Raw genomic sequence first — 19,144 nt, forward strand, 5'->3', positions numbered from 1 at the left:
AACAGACTGGCCAACATGGCAAAACCCCATCTCTACTAAAAATACAAAAATTAGCCGGGTGTGGTGGCAGGCGCCTGTAATCCCAGCTACTCAGGAGGTTGAATCACTGGAACTCAGGAGGCAGAGGTTGCAGTGAGCTGAGATCATGCCACTGCACTCCAGCCTGGGCAACAAAGTCAGACTCTGTCTCAAAAAAAAAAAAAAAGAAACAATAATTTACAAGATAATCCAGGAAATCTGAACACTGACTAAATATTTTGATGATATTCAATTTAATATTGATATTAATAATGATCTTAAAGTTTTGACATGTAATATTTAATTTTTATATGTAAAAATTATATTATTGTTATGCTTTGTTAAGGGTCCTTATTTAGAATTATATGCTGAAATATGACAAGGATGGGGAAACAGATGCACATACAGATGAAACAAGATTGGTCATGTATTCATAATTATTGAAGCTGAGTGATGGATAACATTAAATGCATCTCTCTCTCTCTCTCGTTTTACATGTTTGAAAATTTCCAAAACAAAAAAAGCTTTTAGAATGGCATTATGACTTGACATGAGCAGAATGAAATAAGAAAAGTCAATACACTTTAGAAGTGGCAAATGCACAACAGAGCTTAAAGCAGTACATTTTTGTTAAGTTTTAACTTTAATATACTTTTAGTCATTAAAACATCTATGGCTGTAACCAAAGATGTGAAATGTCACGTCTTTGCAAACTTTCTGAAGTTAAAGAATTCTTAAGATACATAATCATCATAATGCTAAACATTAACTGAAAGTAAAGAAAGACTGTACTAACCTTGTACACTGGATTGCCTTAAAAGCAGAAGGAATGAGGTTCTACAAATCAAACTTCGAAGTTCTTAAGAACCTCTGGTAGACCTTAGCTCTATTCTTTACTAATCTTGTAACAAATTAACCTTAAAAACAAGCCTCTCAAAAATTAATATACAGCTTTAGAAACAAAGTTCAAATTGCATTTTTTCAAAGAACCAGTTCAGACTAGTTTCTTGCCAGAGAAAATTAAGATAAAACAATACTTACATGGAAAGCAAACTGCCCTGAGAAGTCATACATGCCACAGGAATGCATCAAACTCAAAGTATTTCGAACTGCTTCAGGGCTCAGTACTCTTTCACCAGTGATTGGGCAGAAACCACCATTAGCCAGTGTCGCAGCCATCACACTGGCTGATTCACAAGTCACTTCAATGGAGCACAGCTAACATAAAGAAAAAGCAGAATTCTCATATTACTTTTAATATTACTGTTCACTTCTAAGATAATCTATTTTATTTGGTATTTCATACAGATCTGAAATATTTCTTCCAAAGAGATTACTTTAATATAAACTTGAGGACATTCTAAAGATTTTAATTGACCAAAGTCCTACCCCCTTTTAAGGTTTACTCTGATTTGGCCAAAGATACTCAGTCTTTTTTTTTTTTTTTTTTTTGAGATGGAGTCTCGCTCTGTCGCCCAGGCTGGAGTGCAGTGGCCGGAGATACTCATTCTTTTAATGGCAGAACTAGACTAGGAAGTGCCAGCCTCTAAACACTAAGATTTGTTATTCTCCCATGTGATATTCAAATCTGCTTAAATATTAATACTTTCTGTGGAATACACTACACAAGCATAATTATTTTTAACTCAACAAAAAAAAATGAGCCATGAAATATTTTTAAGATAAAGCACCATACGTGAGGATTATGATAGTGTCTACATAAGAAATCATCATTTTAGAAAAAAATGCTAAAGTGCCTGACATTTCACCCATAACAAAGCTCAGTATCCCCATTTATATGGTAACAGGCAAAGGACAAAGGGGAAGAAAAAAATAAAGCAGCTCTGTCTCAGATGCTCTGTAAGCCTAAACCAGAATGTTATCCTTTAGACCACTTATTAATATTTATTTGATATTTACTATGGGTGCTAAATATACCCTCTAGGATGAAATCTTTGCATTTAAATACAATCAAAATAATGAAAATAGTTCACCATACCAAACCCAAATTTACCCATAAAATGAAAATAAATGTTTCCACGTTTTATTTTTAGCTAATAGTAAGCAAAATTGGGATGAGATGGGGTCAAAAAAGAAAGTAGATAGGAGAAGAATGGGTTCTCAACTTGTAAATTTTCCTCAGCCATACTCCAAGATCTACAAGAGGCACAAAGAGGTTTGGAAATAGCAAGGAGGAAAACTAAGTATAGTGAATTAGAACATTGTGTGTTTAACTTTGACTAGATTGCCTATTTATATCAAAAATCTCTTCCCTATTTCTCAAAACCGACAGAATTGACTTACAATACTGCCCGAGAGCAAAGACGTGTGATAAGGTCGACTTAATCATGCAAGGCTTTCTGAATTCCAATGATCATTTCCTAATGTATACTTAACATTAATTGGAATTTTGTTTGTCATAAGGCAGCACATTATTAATTTGCCCAATGCTAACTTGGGTACTCTCCTGCAAATCTCAGTGGTCGTTCAATTTGATGCAGCCCTTCTCCAAAAAAGTCAGTATCACTTCTATGGCCATTTCTTGATTTTTGCCATGAAGTACAGAAATGTCACATTATAGTAGATTCTATAACAGCCAAATTTAAATATGTATTCCAAAGGAAAAGAAGCTTATGGAAAAAATTCACACAGACCAGGTAAAAATAAAGGCTAGTTTCAAAGTAATTTCACATATCATCTCATGTTATCTTCCACATAATATGGCAAGACAGGTCAGGCATATGCTACGGATAAGGAAACTAGGGATCCGTAACTAAAATTAAGTCACGTGGCTAATAAGTCGCTGGGCTAGACCTTAAATTTTATATTGATGGTCTGGATTCCCAGTTCACAGTTTTTCACATTGGGCAGATGAAAAGCTGCAACCTGGACATCTATCAAAATCTAAATCATTATCAACCTCACTTACATATTCTCTAAGATTACTGAAAGGTTAAAATTAAGGAACCTTTAAAAGTAAAGACAGGCAAATGTAAAGTGAACTAGAAATTAACAGTAATGTAGCCTCCTATGTGGCTTCACATTACAGTCCCATCAGTGGCACCAACTGTGTTTAATCTGTAAGAATAAATTGAACTGAAAATGTGGGTGGGAGATCTCCAGGAAGGCTATTCTAAATTGAGTTCTATACCACAGCCCACTGTGTGTAACATGGTCCCTCTTGCCCAGTCCCACCCCCTCAATATTGAGAGCTACTCTAACTTAGAAGAAAGCCCGACATACGAGAAGAAAGCCCGACATACGACCTGCAGAAATGAACTAGCACCAGTTAAGACAGGATAGAGTAGTAACAAAGAAATTACAAGATACCAAGTCAGCTGAGACACCGACACTTTTTAAAGCTTAACAAGAGCCCTCTGATTATTTAAAAAAAAAAAAAAAAAAAAAAAGACTTTTCCCAAACAAAATGTGAAAGCTACAAAAAATTTAGAGTTCAGTTTATAATTAGGAGTGTCAATTTCTGGGAGTGTACGTTATTTTTGACAATTCTCCAACATGTTTACAGAAAAAATTGTCCCTATTACATTTTGAGGCATGATATTTTAGGCAACACGGGCATAAGACTGCCTTTTATGAAGACATTTTTGAAAGTCAATGAAAAATGTATTTTCTCATGGCCTAGAACCAAGATTTCTGAGACACCTATATTTTGCATAATGTGACACATCCATTTACTTATTTTGAGACGGAGTCTCACTCTGTCACCAGGCTGGAATGCAGTGGCACAATCTCAGCTCACTGCAACCTCAGCCTTCCAGGTTCAAGCGATTCTCCTGCCTCAGCCTCCCGAGTAGCTGGGACTACAGGCACACACCACCACACCCAACTAATTTTTGTATTTTTAGTAGAGATGGGGTTTCACCATGTTGGCCAGGATGGTCTCGATCTCTTGACCTCATGATCCGTCCACCTTGGCCTCCCAAAGTGCTGGGATTACAGGCGTGAGCCACTGTGCCCAGCCAACACATCCATTTATATATACAATTTATATAATTAAATTACCTGGAAGTAGAAGTCTAATATACCAACCATGTCTGTGCCTTCTGGAAAACACTGAAAAAATAGAAAGGCAATTAAAAATTCAGGCACACAGGAATGCACATAAGTAGAGAAATACATGAAAAATTTCAAATGTACACAAGTGTTTCATTTCAATTAATAAAACAGCATGTAACTTCTAAAAGAGTATAAACATGAAACAAAAAAGCAAAATGTTATCACATCATTTAAGTTTTTAGATACCAGTTTAACTGACAATGATAAAATGATTCTTGATGTATAAATGAAGTTACTAGACCAGCCACTTAAAAAAATCAAGAGTAGTTAACACTAATCAGGTATTATTATGCTTTTGAAAAATTAGACTAAACCTGAAACAAAATTTGTATTAATAAATAAAATTAGTCAAATATTTAAATACTGCCAGATACAAATCAATTTAATAATAACATTAACAATTTGATAATACTGACTCAAGAGCACTCTGCAAAAACTTCTGCACCTTAAATAGTAATAGGTAGCTGCTTAAAGGCTATTGTTGAATTCTTAGCATACATCTTCAGGTATTTTATTAAATGAAAGAATAATTTGAAAGGGAAACAAAAATTTAAAAACCTTCTTTTCTTTTAAGTAATATCCTATTGCAAAATTTCGATCTCCACTTTCTCTTTCAGACTGAAACCTGGAAGAAGAAAAAAACAAAAAAATTTGCTCTATGTACTTTCTTTAAAAGTGCGATTGTTCATAATTTCATTTGTATAGCAAGGTACAGCATGAAGAATACTGAACTAAGATTTAGGACTACAGAGTTCCAATTAATTCTGTCAACAGGCTATTTGTATAGCTTTGGACAAGTCATTTAAGTGGTCATTCTTTCAATCTTCATTTTCTTGGCTATAAAAGGCCCATTCAAGTCTTCATATTTTGTAAACAAAAAAGCTAATTTTAAAATTCTCTAATCTTCTACCATTAAAATACACTGAAAAACTGCAGAATCCTCTGGCTACCCAAAAGTACAATAAGAGTCCATTTTAATTGACATAATCAGGGAACTTGACATAATCATGGAATTTTCACTGAGAGTGGGAAACACAAAATGGATCCTGCAGGACTCAATGGACTAACAGATTTCAGGGTACATCGAGACCATCGAGACCATCGAGGCCTAGGCACTGGCAAATTCCATGCAGCATGAACAGTTAGAAAACTATATGGACAGGGCTCCACTGAAGAATGGCAAATATTCTGATGTAATCAGGAAACAGCACATGGAGAAGTGGGGGAAAACATCAAACAAACGAAGGAGACTGGGACCAAATTATCAAAATCAATAATGCCGAATAATGTAGTAGCTCCTTACTACCCACAAAACAAAAGCCTGAGGGCTTTCAAACAAGTTACCTAATCAGATCTACATTTTAGAAAGATAACTGACATCAGTTTGAAAAAGGGGAAAAAGAAGCGATGACTGATCTATTAAGAGAATACTGTAATGAGAGCTACAAAAGCCTGAATTTAGGCAGCTGTGATAGGAATGGAAGGAGAGGTATGATCAAACATGCAAGTAGTTGGATAATCTTCCAACCTGATAAGGAAAAGGAGAGACTGAGTAAAGACTGATACAAAGCCTGAATTTCTAACATAGCCTGAGAGGATGATAATATTAACTGACACAGGGATCTATCTGTAGAGCAAAGAGCAGTTTGGAAAGAAAGAATGAGTTTTGATTTAGACAGATTTAATTTGCATTATATTTGAGAATTACCCTACAAGTCTAAAAGGGCTGCCGATATTAGAGGAACTGTGGGTAATGTTCTTTATATCACTGAGGTGGACAGCCCCTTCTAATTGTCCATTTTAACATTTCAAACTCTTATCAGTTTGCCATACTTAAAAAAAAAAAATCAACATAGTTTAGATAAATGACTAACTGGTCAGCAATTATCAAAGTGACTGACACATAGTTCTTCAACACTATCTCAACTGCCTATTATCTGCCAGATAACATGCATACAGAAATGAACTAGAAGACACAACATTCCATCTAGGTCTTAAGGAGGGCAGAGTCTAATGGTGATTATGGGGCAAAGAGAGACATGTAATAAGTTTGATAAAATATGGTAATAGGAGAGCACAGAAAAGAGGCAAGTTGAGATTCATGGAATACTTCCTGGAAAAGATACTTAAGCTGATGAATTAATGCTGGGAAGGCATGCAACCTTACAATGTTTACCCCTGAAATGTAAAGAAGTGCTAAATAAGAATAAAATAGTAGTATACATGCTAAAACATAATAATATTACAATAATGTTTAACAGAATAATGTTTCTAATGAGAAGGAACCAATCAGACAAATACAAAATGGGAAACATCCACCATACGGCCTGCTGCCTGTTTTTATAAAGTTTTTTAGAACACAGCCTCGTATTGTCTATGGCTGCTTTTCTACTAAACAGCAGAACTGAGAAGTTACAATACAGGCAGTATGGTCCATAAACATAAATTATTTACTGTCTGGTCCTTCAAAGAAAAAGTCAGCAACCCCTGGTCTATAAAACAAGCAGCCTGCACTCTTTAAAAATAAAAGCCCATGGCTGGGCACGGTGGCTCATGCCTGTAATCGTAGTACTTTGGGAGGCTGAGACGGGCGGATCACAAGGTCAGGAGATTGAGACCATCCTGGTTCACATGGTAAAACCCCGTCTCTACTAAAAATACAAAAAAATTAGCTGGGCGTAGAGGCGGGCATCTGTAGTCCCAGCTACTCGGGAGGCCGAGGCAGGAGAACATGTGAACCCAGGAGGCAGAGCTTGCAGTGAGCCGAGACCGCACCACTGCACTCTGGCCTGGGCAACAGAGCGAGACTCCGTCTCAAAAAATAACTAACTAAATAAATAAATAAAAGCCCATATAAAAATTTGTAAAAGCAAAGATCTAGAGCAGAGGGACTGTTCTAAGTAAAAAGACAAAACAGACATCGTAATAAATACAATGTAAGAACCTTGATTTGTTCCTGAATCTAAAAAATAATAATAAAAGTTGTCAAGACACTTGGGGAAGAGATGGGAACATTTACATATTGATTAATGTCATGATATTTTAAAATTAACATTAATGTTCTTACATGTGTTAATGATATTGTGGTTATGTAGGAGAATGTCCTTATTCTTAGACTGTATGTGCTTTCTTATTCAAGCGTGAGGTATCATGATGTCTACAACTTAATTTGAAATGGTTTAGGGAAAAAACATCTATGTACATACATATTTACATATTTGTATTCAGAGGTATACATACATATTTTTATCTATCTAAAGAGACAGAGGTTGAGAAAAAGCAAGTAAGACAAATATTAGAAAATACAGGCTGGGCGCGGCTCAAGCCTGTAATCCCAGCACTTTGGGAGGCCGAGACAGGCGGATCACGAGGTCAGGAGATTGAGACCATCCTGGCTAACATGGTGAAACCCCGTCTCTACTAAAAAATACAAAAAACTAGCTGCGCGAGGTGGCGGGCGCCTGTAGTCCCAGCTACTCGGGAGGCTGAGGCAGGAGAATGGCGGGAACCGGGAGGCGGAGCTTGCAGTGAGCTGAGATCTGGCCACTGCACTCCAGCCTGGGTGACAGAGCGAGACTTCGTCTCAAAAAAAAAAAAAAAAGAAAATATAAGTAAAAGATTTATTTTTTCAACTTTTCTATAGACTGACAAATTTTAAAATAAAAAATTGGGGTAAAAATCCAGATAGCCTGGAACAGAAATAGAAGAGAGGTAAAACGGGTATTATAAGCAAAGACAAAATTGAATAAGCACCAGTAATTTGACATAAACTTGGGGTCTCTTCTGATTGTATGATTACCTATAAGAAATTTGTCAAAACTATTTAATGTATTTTTAAGTGTTTCTGTCAGGTAATTTAGAAATCATTCATTTCCCTCTAATGAAAAGAGAGCAGATCAATTCTAAATACAATGTGTGTTTTTACGTAACAAAACAGCATTTAAAACACTCACGTCGCATTACTGAATCCAACATATTCATTACCAGCCATCTTATTCAAAAACTGCATGACCTATAAACCAAAATTAGGAATTAGTAATCAAAAAACAAATATATAGAAAATGTGTCATGAAAACTGAATGACATGTTGCACTTACATAGTCAAATTTTTCAGCATTATTTACTCCTTGCTGCAAAAAAATAAGAGACATAAATATGTTAATATAGGTACCACCAGAGTTAAGTTTCAAGCTAATATCAAAATTTCAAACAGCTATCGTTATAATATACTGCATTAGTATTTTTAAATCTAGGAAATAGTTCTAAAGTAATTTAACATTTATATACACTCTTTTACATGTTATTTAATACCCATATGTTGTTGAGATGCATCAGAATTACAAAGGGAATGCTTTATTTTAAGTATATCTTTACCCAACCCAAAGTTACAGAAATTTAACTATAAGTTACCATGAAATTCCCTTATCTTTCATGACAGTACATAATTTTGCTAAAATGTGTTATTTAATCTTATATTTTAAAAAACTTAAAATAAAGTTTCACCCTTCGAAAAGAATTAAGTATATATAAAATATTTCAATTAAGAAAAATCTATTTGTATTTTATTAAATCTTTTAATATTAGAGTTAGAAAAATGAGTTATGCTGCAAAACTAATCTTTTATAATTCCAGTATATGCAAACATTCTGGTTACATTTTACTACTGTAGAGAAAGCTCTATTCTTAATAGCTCTCAATTGTTATAATAATATTTGAACTAAAAAAAAATTATATTTCACAGTCTAAAAAATTAGCTTCTATTGTATTTAGCATTGTGCCAATTCAGAGTATGGAAGATGTATTGTTTCATCACTTTCATTTCTGACATGTTATCTACTGCAAATGTCAATAGGAAAAACCTATGTAATGTAGATCAGTTCAAGTAGCCAAATGGTTTCATTTTACCTCGGCGAAGTTTACAAAGCAGTAAGTTGTAGATCTGAAATCAAACGTATTAATTGGTGATATGCACCCAAAAGAAACAATACATCTCTAATTTCTAAAATAGGCTTAAAATAAAATAATTTGACAACTAAAGTTTTTAAAACACATTTTTTTTTTACTTTACCCTCAAAAAAATCCAAAACATTATACTTTAAAATATTATGGGAGGAAAACCTGTACCAGAGAATTATTTAATTGAATAAAGCCAGGTTCATTCTTTACAAGAGGATTAGAGTGTGGCTGACAATATGTGAAAACCTACAAATCAACTTATTTAAGAAAGATGTGCAATCACATTTATACAATCAGTAGCCAGAAGGAACACCATACTATCTCATCAAAATTAGGCATTAACAAAACTTCAACAAGATTAAGGATAATTTAGTTACAGCCATATTGTAATCACTAGCTGTGTATTTTCTCTAAAGTATCCTTTGACATAATTTTTTCTTTCCTTATAATATACCAGAAATCAAAATGTAGAAACGTAACTCCAAAGCTGTTCAATGAAAAATAATTAAAAGAAGAAATTACCAACTTCATTGAACTGTTGCAGTTGTCAAAATATTCCATAGATCCTAATGCTGTAAAATATGTAACAACATTTAAACCACAAAAACCTTTGTAACCTTAGAAAAAGCACAAAAAAACAACTCTTTTGGAAACGGATGTCAGCATTTGCATTGGGATGTCATATGGATAATTACTGGTTAAACAATCAATGTAAAATAAACAAGTTATGCTCAACTTTCATTCTGTGAACTAAACTGTACCCTACAAAACTCTTACAAGTTGTCTTCATTGGGCTGTCATGTTTAATATACAAAAATAAAAACCATTCAACTCTAGACTATGGTCACATAATTGGTCTATTTTGTAACTTACTAAATTAAAGCACAATTAAGTTTTGCTCTTACATTGTTTTTAAGAAACAACTGATATTTACCAATGTCTAGCATTATACAGTATAACATTTTGGGTACTCAACATTCTCTAAACAGATTATGTAAATAGAGCAAAACAAAATACAGGCATACCTCATTTTATTGAGCTTCACTTCGTTGTGTTTCACAGATACGCATTTTTTAAGAAATTGAAGGTTTGTGATAACCCTGCATCAAGTAAATCTACTGGCACCATTTTTCCAACAGTATGTGCTCATTCTACGTCTCTGTGTCACATTTTGATAATTATTACATGTCTTATGGGTATCTGTGATCAGTCATTTTTGCTTACTATTACACTTGTTTTGGGGTGCCACAAGCCATGTCCATGTAAAATGGTAAACTTAACCTATGAACGTTGTATATGTTCTGACTGCTTCACTGATTGTCCATTCCCATCTCTCTCCCTCTTCTTGGGACCGCCTATTTCTAGACTCAACAATACTGAAAACAGGCCAATTAATAACCCTACTATGGCCTCTAAACGTTCAAGTGGAAGGAAGAGTTGTACAACTCTCACTTTCAAAGAGCCAGAATGATTACTAAGCTTAGTAAGAACGGCATGTTGAAAGTCAAAACAGACCAAAAGTTGAGCCTCTTGCACCAAACAGTTAGCCAAGTTGTAAATGCAAAGTTTCCTTTGCATTTCTTGAAGTTCTTCAAGGTAATTAAAAACGCTACTTCAGTGAACACACGAATGATGGAAAGCAAAACAGCATAACCAATAACATGGAGAAAGAAAGTTTGTGTGGCCTGGATTAAAAAAAAAAAAAAAATCAAACTAGCTACAATATCCCTTAGGCCAAGGCCTAATTCAGAACGAAGCCCTAACTCTCCTCAATTCTATAAAGGCTGAGAGAAGTGAGGAAGCTGCAGAAATGGGTTTGTGGCTAGCAGAGGTTGATTAATGAGGTTTAAGGAAAGAAGCCATCTCCATAACATAAAAGAACAAGGTGAAACAACAGCAAGCACTGATGCACAAGGTGCAGCAAGTTATCCAGAAGATCTACCTAACTTAAGTGATGAAGGTGACTACATCAGTGTCACCAGTGTTGTTAGGTGAAGAACAACAGATTTTAAATGTAGATGAAACAGCCTTTCATTGAAAGATGACATCTATGACTTTCATAGCCAAAGAGGAGAAGTTAATGTCTGGTTTCCGAGGATAGCCTGACTTGTTAGGGGCTAAGGCAGCTTGTAACCTTAAGTTGAAGCCAATGCTCATTCATCATTCCAAAAATCCTAGAGTCCTTAAGAATTAAGCTAAATCTACCCTGCCTGGGCTTATAACAAAGCCTGGATTGGACCACATCGGTTTACAACATTGTTTACTGAATATTTTAAGCCCACTGTTGAAACCTACAGCTCAAAAAAAGATTTTGTTTTTTAACAGAGATGGGAGTCTCACTATATTGAGCAGACTGGTCTTGAACTCCTTGGCTCAAGCAATCCTCTTACCTCAACCTCCCAAAGTGCTGAGATTCCGCCATGACCAGCCAGAAAAAAAAAAAAAAAAATTTCTTTCAAAATATTACTGTTCACTAACAACACACCTGGTCACCCAAGAGTTCTGATGGAGATGTACAAGGAGCATAATGTTGTTTTCATGTCTGCTAACACAACATCCATTCTGCGGGATCAAGGAATAATTTCAACTTTCAAGTCTTACTATTTAAGAAACACTGTTCATAAGGCAATAGCTGCAATAATAGTGATTCGTCTGATAGATCTGGGCAAAGTAAACTGAAAATCTTCTGGAAAAGATTCACCATTCTAAATGTCATTAAGAACTTTCATGATCATAGGTGGTCGAAATATCAACATTAACAGGAGTTCAAATGAAGTTGATTCCAATCCTCATGGATGACTGAGGAGTCCAAGCAGAGGAAATAACTACACATGTGATGGAAATATCAAGAGAACTAGAATTGAAAGTAAGGCCTGAAGATATGACTGAATTGCTGCAAACTCATGATAAAACTTGAATGCATGAGGAGTTGCTTCTCATGGGTGAACTAAGAAAGTGGTTTCTTGAGATGAAAACTACTTCTGGTAAAGATGCTCTGAATATCATTGAAATACAACAAAGGATTGAGAACATTCCATAAACTTAGTTCATAAAGCAGGGGCAGGGTTTTGGAAGATTGACTCCAATTTTGAAAGAAGCTCTACTCTGAATAAAATGCTGTCAAAGAGCATTGCGTGCTACAGAGAAATCTTTCATAAAAGGAAGAGTCAATTGATGTGGCAACTTTATTGTTGTCTTATTTTAAGAAATTGCCACAGCCACCCCAATCTTCAGCAACCACCACCCTTATCAGTCAGTAATCATCAACATCAAGACAAGACCTTCCACCAGCAAAAAGATTAGAACTCACTGAAGGCTCAGATGCTCCTTAGCATTTCTTACCTATAAAATTTTTTTTACTTAAGGTATTCACACTGGTATTTTTTTTTTAGATGCAATACTACTGCACACTTACTAGATTATAGTATAAACAAAACTTTTGTACGCATTGGTTAATAAAAAAATTAGTATGATGTGCTTTTTTGCAATCTTCACTTTAGTTAGGTGATCTGCAATATCTCTGAGGTATGCCTGTATTGAATAAGTGCATTGACTAAAGAATGTTTCTCCCCAAAACTTCTCCCATTTAAATAGTTAGGTGATCTGCAATATCTCTGAGGTATGCCTGTATTGAATAAGTGCATTGACTAAAGAATGTTTCTCCCCAAAACTTCTCCCATTTAAATGTAAAGGCATTTGATTATTATTTGTTCATATAATTTACCCTGGATATGGCATTTAACTTAAGTCAATAAAATATATCTGCTTATGTATCTCTTGGAAAGACTTCATGTACCCCAAGGATTGATGAGATCTAATAATCATTAACATGTCACATTAATTCTGAAAAAGTTACAGTAAAAAGTTTATTTGCAAAGCTCTTAGGAAAAGCACATGCCTACATATACAAAAGAGAGTAAACCACCCCCAATGCAAAATCAAAACTAAAAATGATAAAAATCCATTATCTTCATCATTATGGAGTAGTGGGGTGAGTTGGGTGGAAAAACAGATGTTAACAAAAATAAAAGCTGGGCATGCATATATGAGAGCTGGTCATACTTGTCTATTTTATATATGTTTGAATTTTTTCACAATAAAAAATTAAAGGAAAAATATTTATTTGCTAATAATTTCCCACACTAATTTGCAAGATTTTCCTTTTGAGTATTTTTCTTTCCCATTTGAAACAGTCATTGATTTTTAGTTCATGTATCAGTGGATCTCTTCTATTGCTAGAATGAACTCAGGACTAATTCTCTTCCTATTTTTAATTTTTACAGATGTGTGAATTGAGAAACTTTGCTTGTAATAGATAAGTACACTGAAATTTTAAAAGTTTTATTATAGCAATGTTACTCAGTTCTTTACATGCCTCCAGCTCATTACATGCCAAAAGTCATACAGTACTCTATTCTCAAAAATTATGCTAATGCTCTTATTTACCGACAACTTACTTAGATTCTCTTTCGATTTTGTTGAAACCAAAGAACTGGAAACAACCTAGTATACAACAGGACTTATTACCAGTCATTACAATGGTTCGCCTTCCTTAACAACACTGACTCTAATATTTCAAAATGTCCTCTTTTGCTGGTGGGCTGAGGTTTTTACAACCTGAAGCTGTGCACTGTACTAAAATTTGAAAGACATGAGAACTATGTCTTTCTTTTGGAAAACAGGAGGACACCTGGACTAAAGGCAGATTAAATTTTTAAAAGGTGCATATAGAAATAGATTTTGAAACTGACTTATCTTAAAACTATCAATGCCCCTTTATTCCTTGGAAAGAATTCCAAGTATGGAATCCAAAGATATGTTTATCCCAGTTTGAAGATCACTGTATGAGCATTATTAGATATTGTATTATTTTTGAAAAAGTTATAATCATTTGTAGTAAATAGAGTAGAAACATTTTTAAAATAAACCAAATTGGAAGAAATATACTTATCAACATTTCTAATCCACTCACCAAATGATTTTAAAAAAACAAACCCGTATGGGTTGTTTGAAAAGGGTAACCAGATACTGATACTAGAAAACTATACAAATTTTTCTGTAAATATGCCTGTCAAGTTACAGAATTTACATTCCTTTGAAGAATACTATATGAATGAAAATTTGATAAAGCACCACTGAGTTTTAATGTTATCTATTAAAAAATTAATGTAACTATATTGCAGTGTTTTTATACAGTTTTTTACAACATATTTATGAATTGATTCATGTATTATACTTTACAACACAGGTGAAAAATACTGTTAACAAGGACATCTGTCAATAAATTTAATACTAAAATGGCTCATTTAAAGTCAATGCATCAATCAGAGTTATTTTGTAAGTATCACACTTGATTCCATTCATAAAGTATGGAGGTGCAAGCCAATTAAAAATTAGACATCACAGAGGAAAAGGCAAAAAGAGGTAACTAAAAATGATTTTATGAAATATTCTTAATTTAATCTTATGATTGAAAATGGTTTAAAGCTAAAGAGTATTGGGAAAATAAAAAATAAGACACTCCAGGTAAAAAAGAATGTTTTTCTAGATCTAGTATTTTCATAGATTAACCCTAAAAATAAAGTTCACAAAACAATTTTTAGTTGACAATAAATGCTCTACCTTTCACTTAAAAAAAAAAAAAGCTAAAGCATAAACTGATATAAACGTGAGGTACATAAACCAATATAATCCTGTCTTCTGAAAGTTGTCAGTCCAAGGCATCATGCATTACTCTCAGAGTCACAAACCACTCTTATAAGCAAACCATGTCTTATAAGCATACCTAACAGGCTATTGCTAACACGACCAAATTGAACGTTACATACACATTAACTAAGCTTGTCTTGATTTTCAATGAGTATGATTACAAATTGTTTAAAGAAAAAAAACCCTAATTTTTAAAATTCAAAAATACTTTTGATTAAAAAGAAAACTGAGCTTCTTTAAATGACAAAAACTGGAAACTACCACTAGAATGAGGCATGCCAAGTAGAGTGGCTCATGCCTGTCATCCCAGCATTTCGGGAGGCTAAACTGGGAGGATCACGTTAGGCCAGGAGTTGGGGACCAGCCTGGGCAACATGGCAAGACCCCATCTTTATAAAGAATTAGCCCTGCATGGTGGCATGTGCCTGTGGTCTCAGCTATTCTGGAGCCTGAGGTGGCAGGATCACTTGAGCACAGGAATTTGAGGCTGCAGTGGGCTATGACTATACCACTGCACTTAGATTGGGCAACAGAGAGACACCTTGTCTCTAAAAAACAAAAAACTCTAAGAGGTAAAAACACAGAAGACAGTGTAACTTTTACTATTTCTAACATGAAAAAGCATTGTGTGGCAATTATTTTGCAGTATGTTGTCCTCATTTTCCTATCTTAAGTTACCACCAGATCTTAACTTTTAAACTAAAACTAGGTGAAATTTTTACCAGTGAAAAGACAAAAAATAAAAATGTAAGGATACTGCTATGTCATATAAAAATAAATGTTTCCTTCAAATTTATTTTTATTCTTTCCTTTTAATCAAGCAATCACACATTATCACCATCCCAAATAAAAAGTATTCCTTTAAAGTTAGTAGCTACCACAGAGACGAGAGGAAGTATAGCACCCTTATGATTTTAAAAATTATGTGCATTTTAAGTATAAAATTACATTTGTTTTTAAAAAGGTATTTACCTATATAGCTTTGTTTAAAATTTTAAATATTGTAGTTTTCCTATAAGCTTAGTAGTTAAGAATTTATGCAACAGGCTCCTTCTGTCCAAATTCTCCTTTTTTCCACAATCTGCTAATCCTTTTGAACATTTGCTCTGCCTCTTCCCCCATTTCCTGAGGATCACCACCAATCCTACAAGGAAAAAATATCAATACTACAAAATTATGAAATCAAGAGTCTTACTAAAGACTCTACTTATTTTGGGGTGGGGAAGTAACATGAAGAAAATGATTTTAATGGCACCATGATAAATTCCTGAATTTTCAAAGAAAAAAAAGAAATCACAAATAGTCTTAAGGTCATCAATTAAAAGAGCTAAAAATAGAATTCACCTCTAGTAGCCATGGTGAAGTATCCGTGGCTTTGGGTACTCAGATGCAAGCACCTTGGAAAAGGGCCTGTTTCTTTACTGACTAATGTCCAAAGAATGACTACATAACATTTGCTATCAAATGAGATACAACTTTTAAACCAATAAATTGCTATCGTTTGAACCAGTTCAAATTAAGAAAATAGTACTTCTGCATTTTGGACAATATAACTATGCTAATTAAAATTAAAGATGTCATCAAGAGAAATAGCAAACACCTAGGTTAAATATGGCAGAGTGAACTGTATTAACAGCAAATTGAATATCAGGAGATTTAGTTCAAGTCCAGTTCTACTGCTGTTACAACCTTGCCAGGTTCTCAGCTTCCTCAGTTATATAAGGTAAGAGAACTGCGTTTGACAATGTTTAAGCCCTTTTGGCTATGGTTTTATTACCTAAATTTCAAACCAATACCAATTTATAAACACAATGTGATCATACAATTTGCAGAGATCACATTATAGATATTTATATGAATTTAATCCTTTCCCTAAAAGATTCTAAGAAAAATATTACACATTACGGGGCATTCAATTTTACATAGGGTTACATTAGGCTTTCCTCTCCAAGATTTGTATGAACTTCACTTAAAAAAAAAAAAAAGCACTTGAGAAACACATGCTAAAAACAAAACAAAAACTCAGGAGAAAGTGACCTTAACTATAAACCATATCCTGAAGCCTCATTTCCAACTTTGCCGATAGATTTAAATTTTTATGAAAACTACTGATCAAATTTGTAGGTACAGGATGACTCAATTAAATTTTTGCACTGTTGAACACTGAACCACACTTATGTTGTACGCATCTTTTAACTTTGTTTCTAATCGCTCATACTAAAATGTAACTCAATATACAGTTTATGGTTCATGACTAAACATGGCAAGTGAAACTAATGAAATGATAGTGTGATATGATAACCAGATATGCAATTCCCACATGCAGCATTTCAGTGTAGTCTGTTAAACCCATAAATCATTAAATGAAAGATTTTTAACTATGTGCAGTTAAGGAAGTCTTCTATTCATTATTTACATAAACCCCTTTTTGAGACTATGCGTACTGTATGTTAATTTCTCTCCAGTTTAAGAGTTCTTAAACTAGGATCCATGGATCAGCCTCCAAGAGTAGTGAACACCTGGAAGTTTACATAAAATTATAGTATGTGGATATTTTTCTGGGAAGAAACAATTTTGGTGTTTTTCTCATCAAGCATTATAGTAACTTTCCTTATTTCTAATTTAAGTTACTTGTTCAAATCTAAGCAATTATTAATGAGGCTTTTCTCTCATCACAGCATTTATTAATTTTCTTATAAGGATCCATTTACTTTTGCATATCCCATACTACGAAGTAAGCTACCTAAAGGTGGGACTGTGCCTTGCAAATAATCGCATTTTCAAGTTTCTTTCACCTCAAACTGACAGCTTTCTCCATAGCCTATTACAATTAGTTACATTTTAAAAACACTAGGCTATAATATCTACTTCATTAGAGTTATAAGAATCAAATGGGCCAATACTTTCAAAGAATTTGCCTTGAAGTAACAAGTAAACACATAGATTCTTAAGATACTAGCCTTCTATTTTTAAAGCTTTTTCTCACAGATATAAAACTCTTAAAAGAAAGGATTTCTAGTATACAAATTCGATGAAGTTTTGTGAACTGGGCCAAGGGTATAATTTATACTCAGATACCCTTCATGTAACCAGGGTACCTCATCCACAGTAAAGCATTTACAAAGCCATGTAGTTATGCTTTCCTCTACCTTGGAATAGACTGGCACAGATTTACCAAAAAAGTATACAAATATTCCAAATATAAAATTTATTTAAATATAAATAAAATTTATAATTAGAAATTAAAAATCTGAAACATCTAAAATCGTGATAGATTTGAAAATCTATTACACAAGAACCATTTTCAAATACTTATTTTAAAATACTAGCTCTTCCAATTATTAAGGCAAACCAAACACTAAAAAAAAAAAAACCTTCACAATGCAAATTTCAAAGCATAAGAAAATATAACTTAATAATTGGAATAAGCCTTATTTGTTTTAATTATGGCATGATTCAAGTAAAACCAAATGAAAACAAGTTCCTATAAAAATTGTGATTTCAGCTCATGAGAGTATCAAAGACTTGAGAAAATTTGAGGGTAAATGTAGTTTGTCTTAAGTACTAGAACATTTGTTCCTACATATACTAATAACAAACATACAGTAAAATGCCTTTAATTCTACTTGTAACTGTTTATTCTAGAAGAGTCAAAAGGAAACAAAAGGAAAATTACTGAAACTTAAAAAAAAAAGTTTTAAAAACACCCTCTATGCCTTTCTTCAGCAGACTTTAAATATTTTCCAGATCTTCAAGTTAAGAGTAAATAATTGTTGGAATTTATAATGAGTCATCTGTTTTTAATTTTGCCTTGAAATGACTACATCATTCATTTTGAAATAAAGATCCTAACTCTATACCATAAGACAATTTCTTAACACCAAGAGAAAATTTTTCACGATTCTACATAAATAATCCCAGATTCATCTTTATGCCTTAGCTATTAAAAAAAAAAAGTTTACTAGGTTAAAATGCAACATCAACATTTTACCTTTATTAGTGAAGTCACAACAATTGCTCCAGCATTTACCATAGGATTATGTGGTTTATCTGTAAAATATAAAAGCAATACCATTATTTCAAATACTTAAGCACTTGAGTAATATTACTATATTAAAAATAATCTTGGAAAAAGCACAGCTAACGTAAACTCAACTTTGCTTTTTTCTAAGTGCTTTATTTTTATCTTTATATACAAGCACATACACAGAAGGATTTAAAAACACAAACAAGTGATTTACATAGAATAATAAAATTATAAGGGATTTTTTTTTTAAGAGCCAAAGTTTCAGACTATCACCCAGGCTGAAGTGCAGTGGCACAATCATGGCTCACTCAATCAAGCCTTGACCTCCCAGGCTCAAGTGATCCTCCAGCCTAGACT

The 19,144-nt window shown here is 33.6% G+C and overlaps 1 protein-coding gene across 2 annotated transcripts in view; it reads right to left on the reverse strand.

Moving 5' to 3' along the window:
• The window catches only part of GLS (glutaminase), an 89,603-nt gene that overhangs the window by 40,239 nt on the left and 30,220 nt on the right, over nucleotides 1-19,144 (reverse strand). For both annotated transcript variants that reach the window (XM_011936429.1, XM_011936430.1), the window contains exons 7-12: nucleotides 18,752-18,810; nucleotides 8,193-8,225; nucleotides 8,049-8,107; nucleotides 4,654-4,720; nucleotides 4,042-4,092; nucleotides 1,060-1,236 (exon numbers count right to left, since the gene is read on the reverse strand). In XM_011936429.1, the coding sequence (XP_011791819.1) occupies nucleotides 1,060-1,236; nucleotides 4,042-4,092; nucleotides 4,654-4,720; nucleotides 8,049-8,107; nucleotides 8,193-8,225; nucleotides 18,752-18,810 (446 nt within the window). The remainder of the gene's footprint in view (nucleotides 1-1,059; nucleotides 1,237-4,041; nucleotides 4,093-4,653; nucleotides 4,721-8,048; nucleotides 8,108-8,192; nucleotides 8,226-18,751; nucleotides 18,811-19,144) is intronic.

The sequence above is a fragment of the Colobus angolensis genome, unplaced genomic scaffold (assembly GCF_000951035.1).
Source record: "Colobus angolensis palliatus isolate OR3802 unplaced genomic scaffold, Cang.pa_1.0 Scaffold153, whole genome shotgun sequence".
NCBI lineage: Eukaryota > Metazoa > Chordata > Mammalia > Primates > Cercopithecidae > Colobus > Colobus angolensis.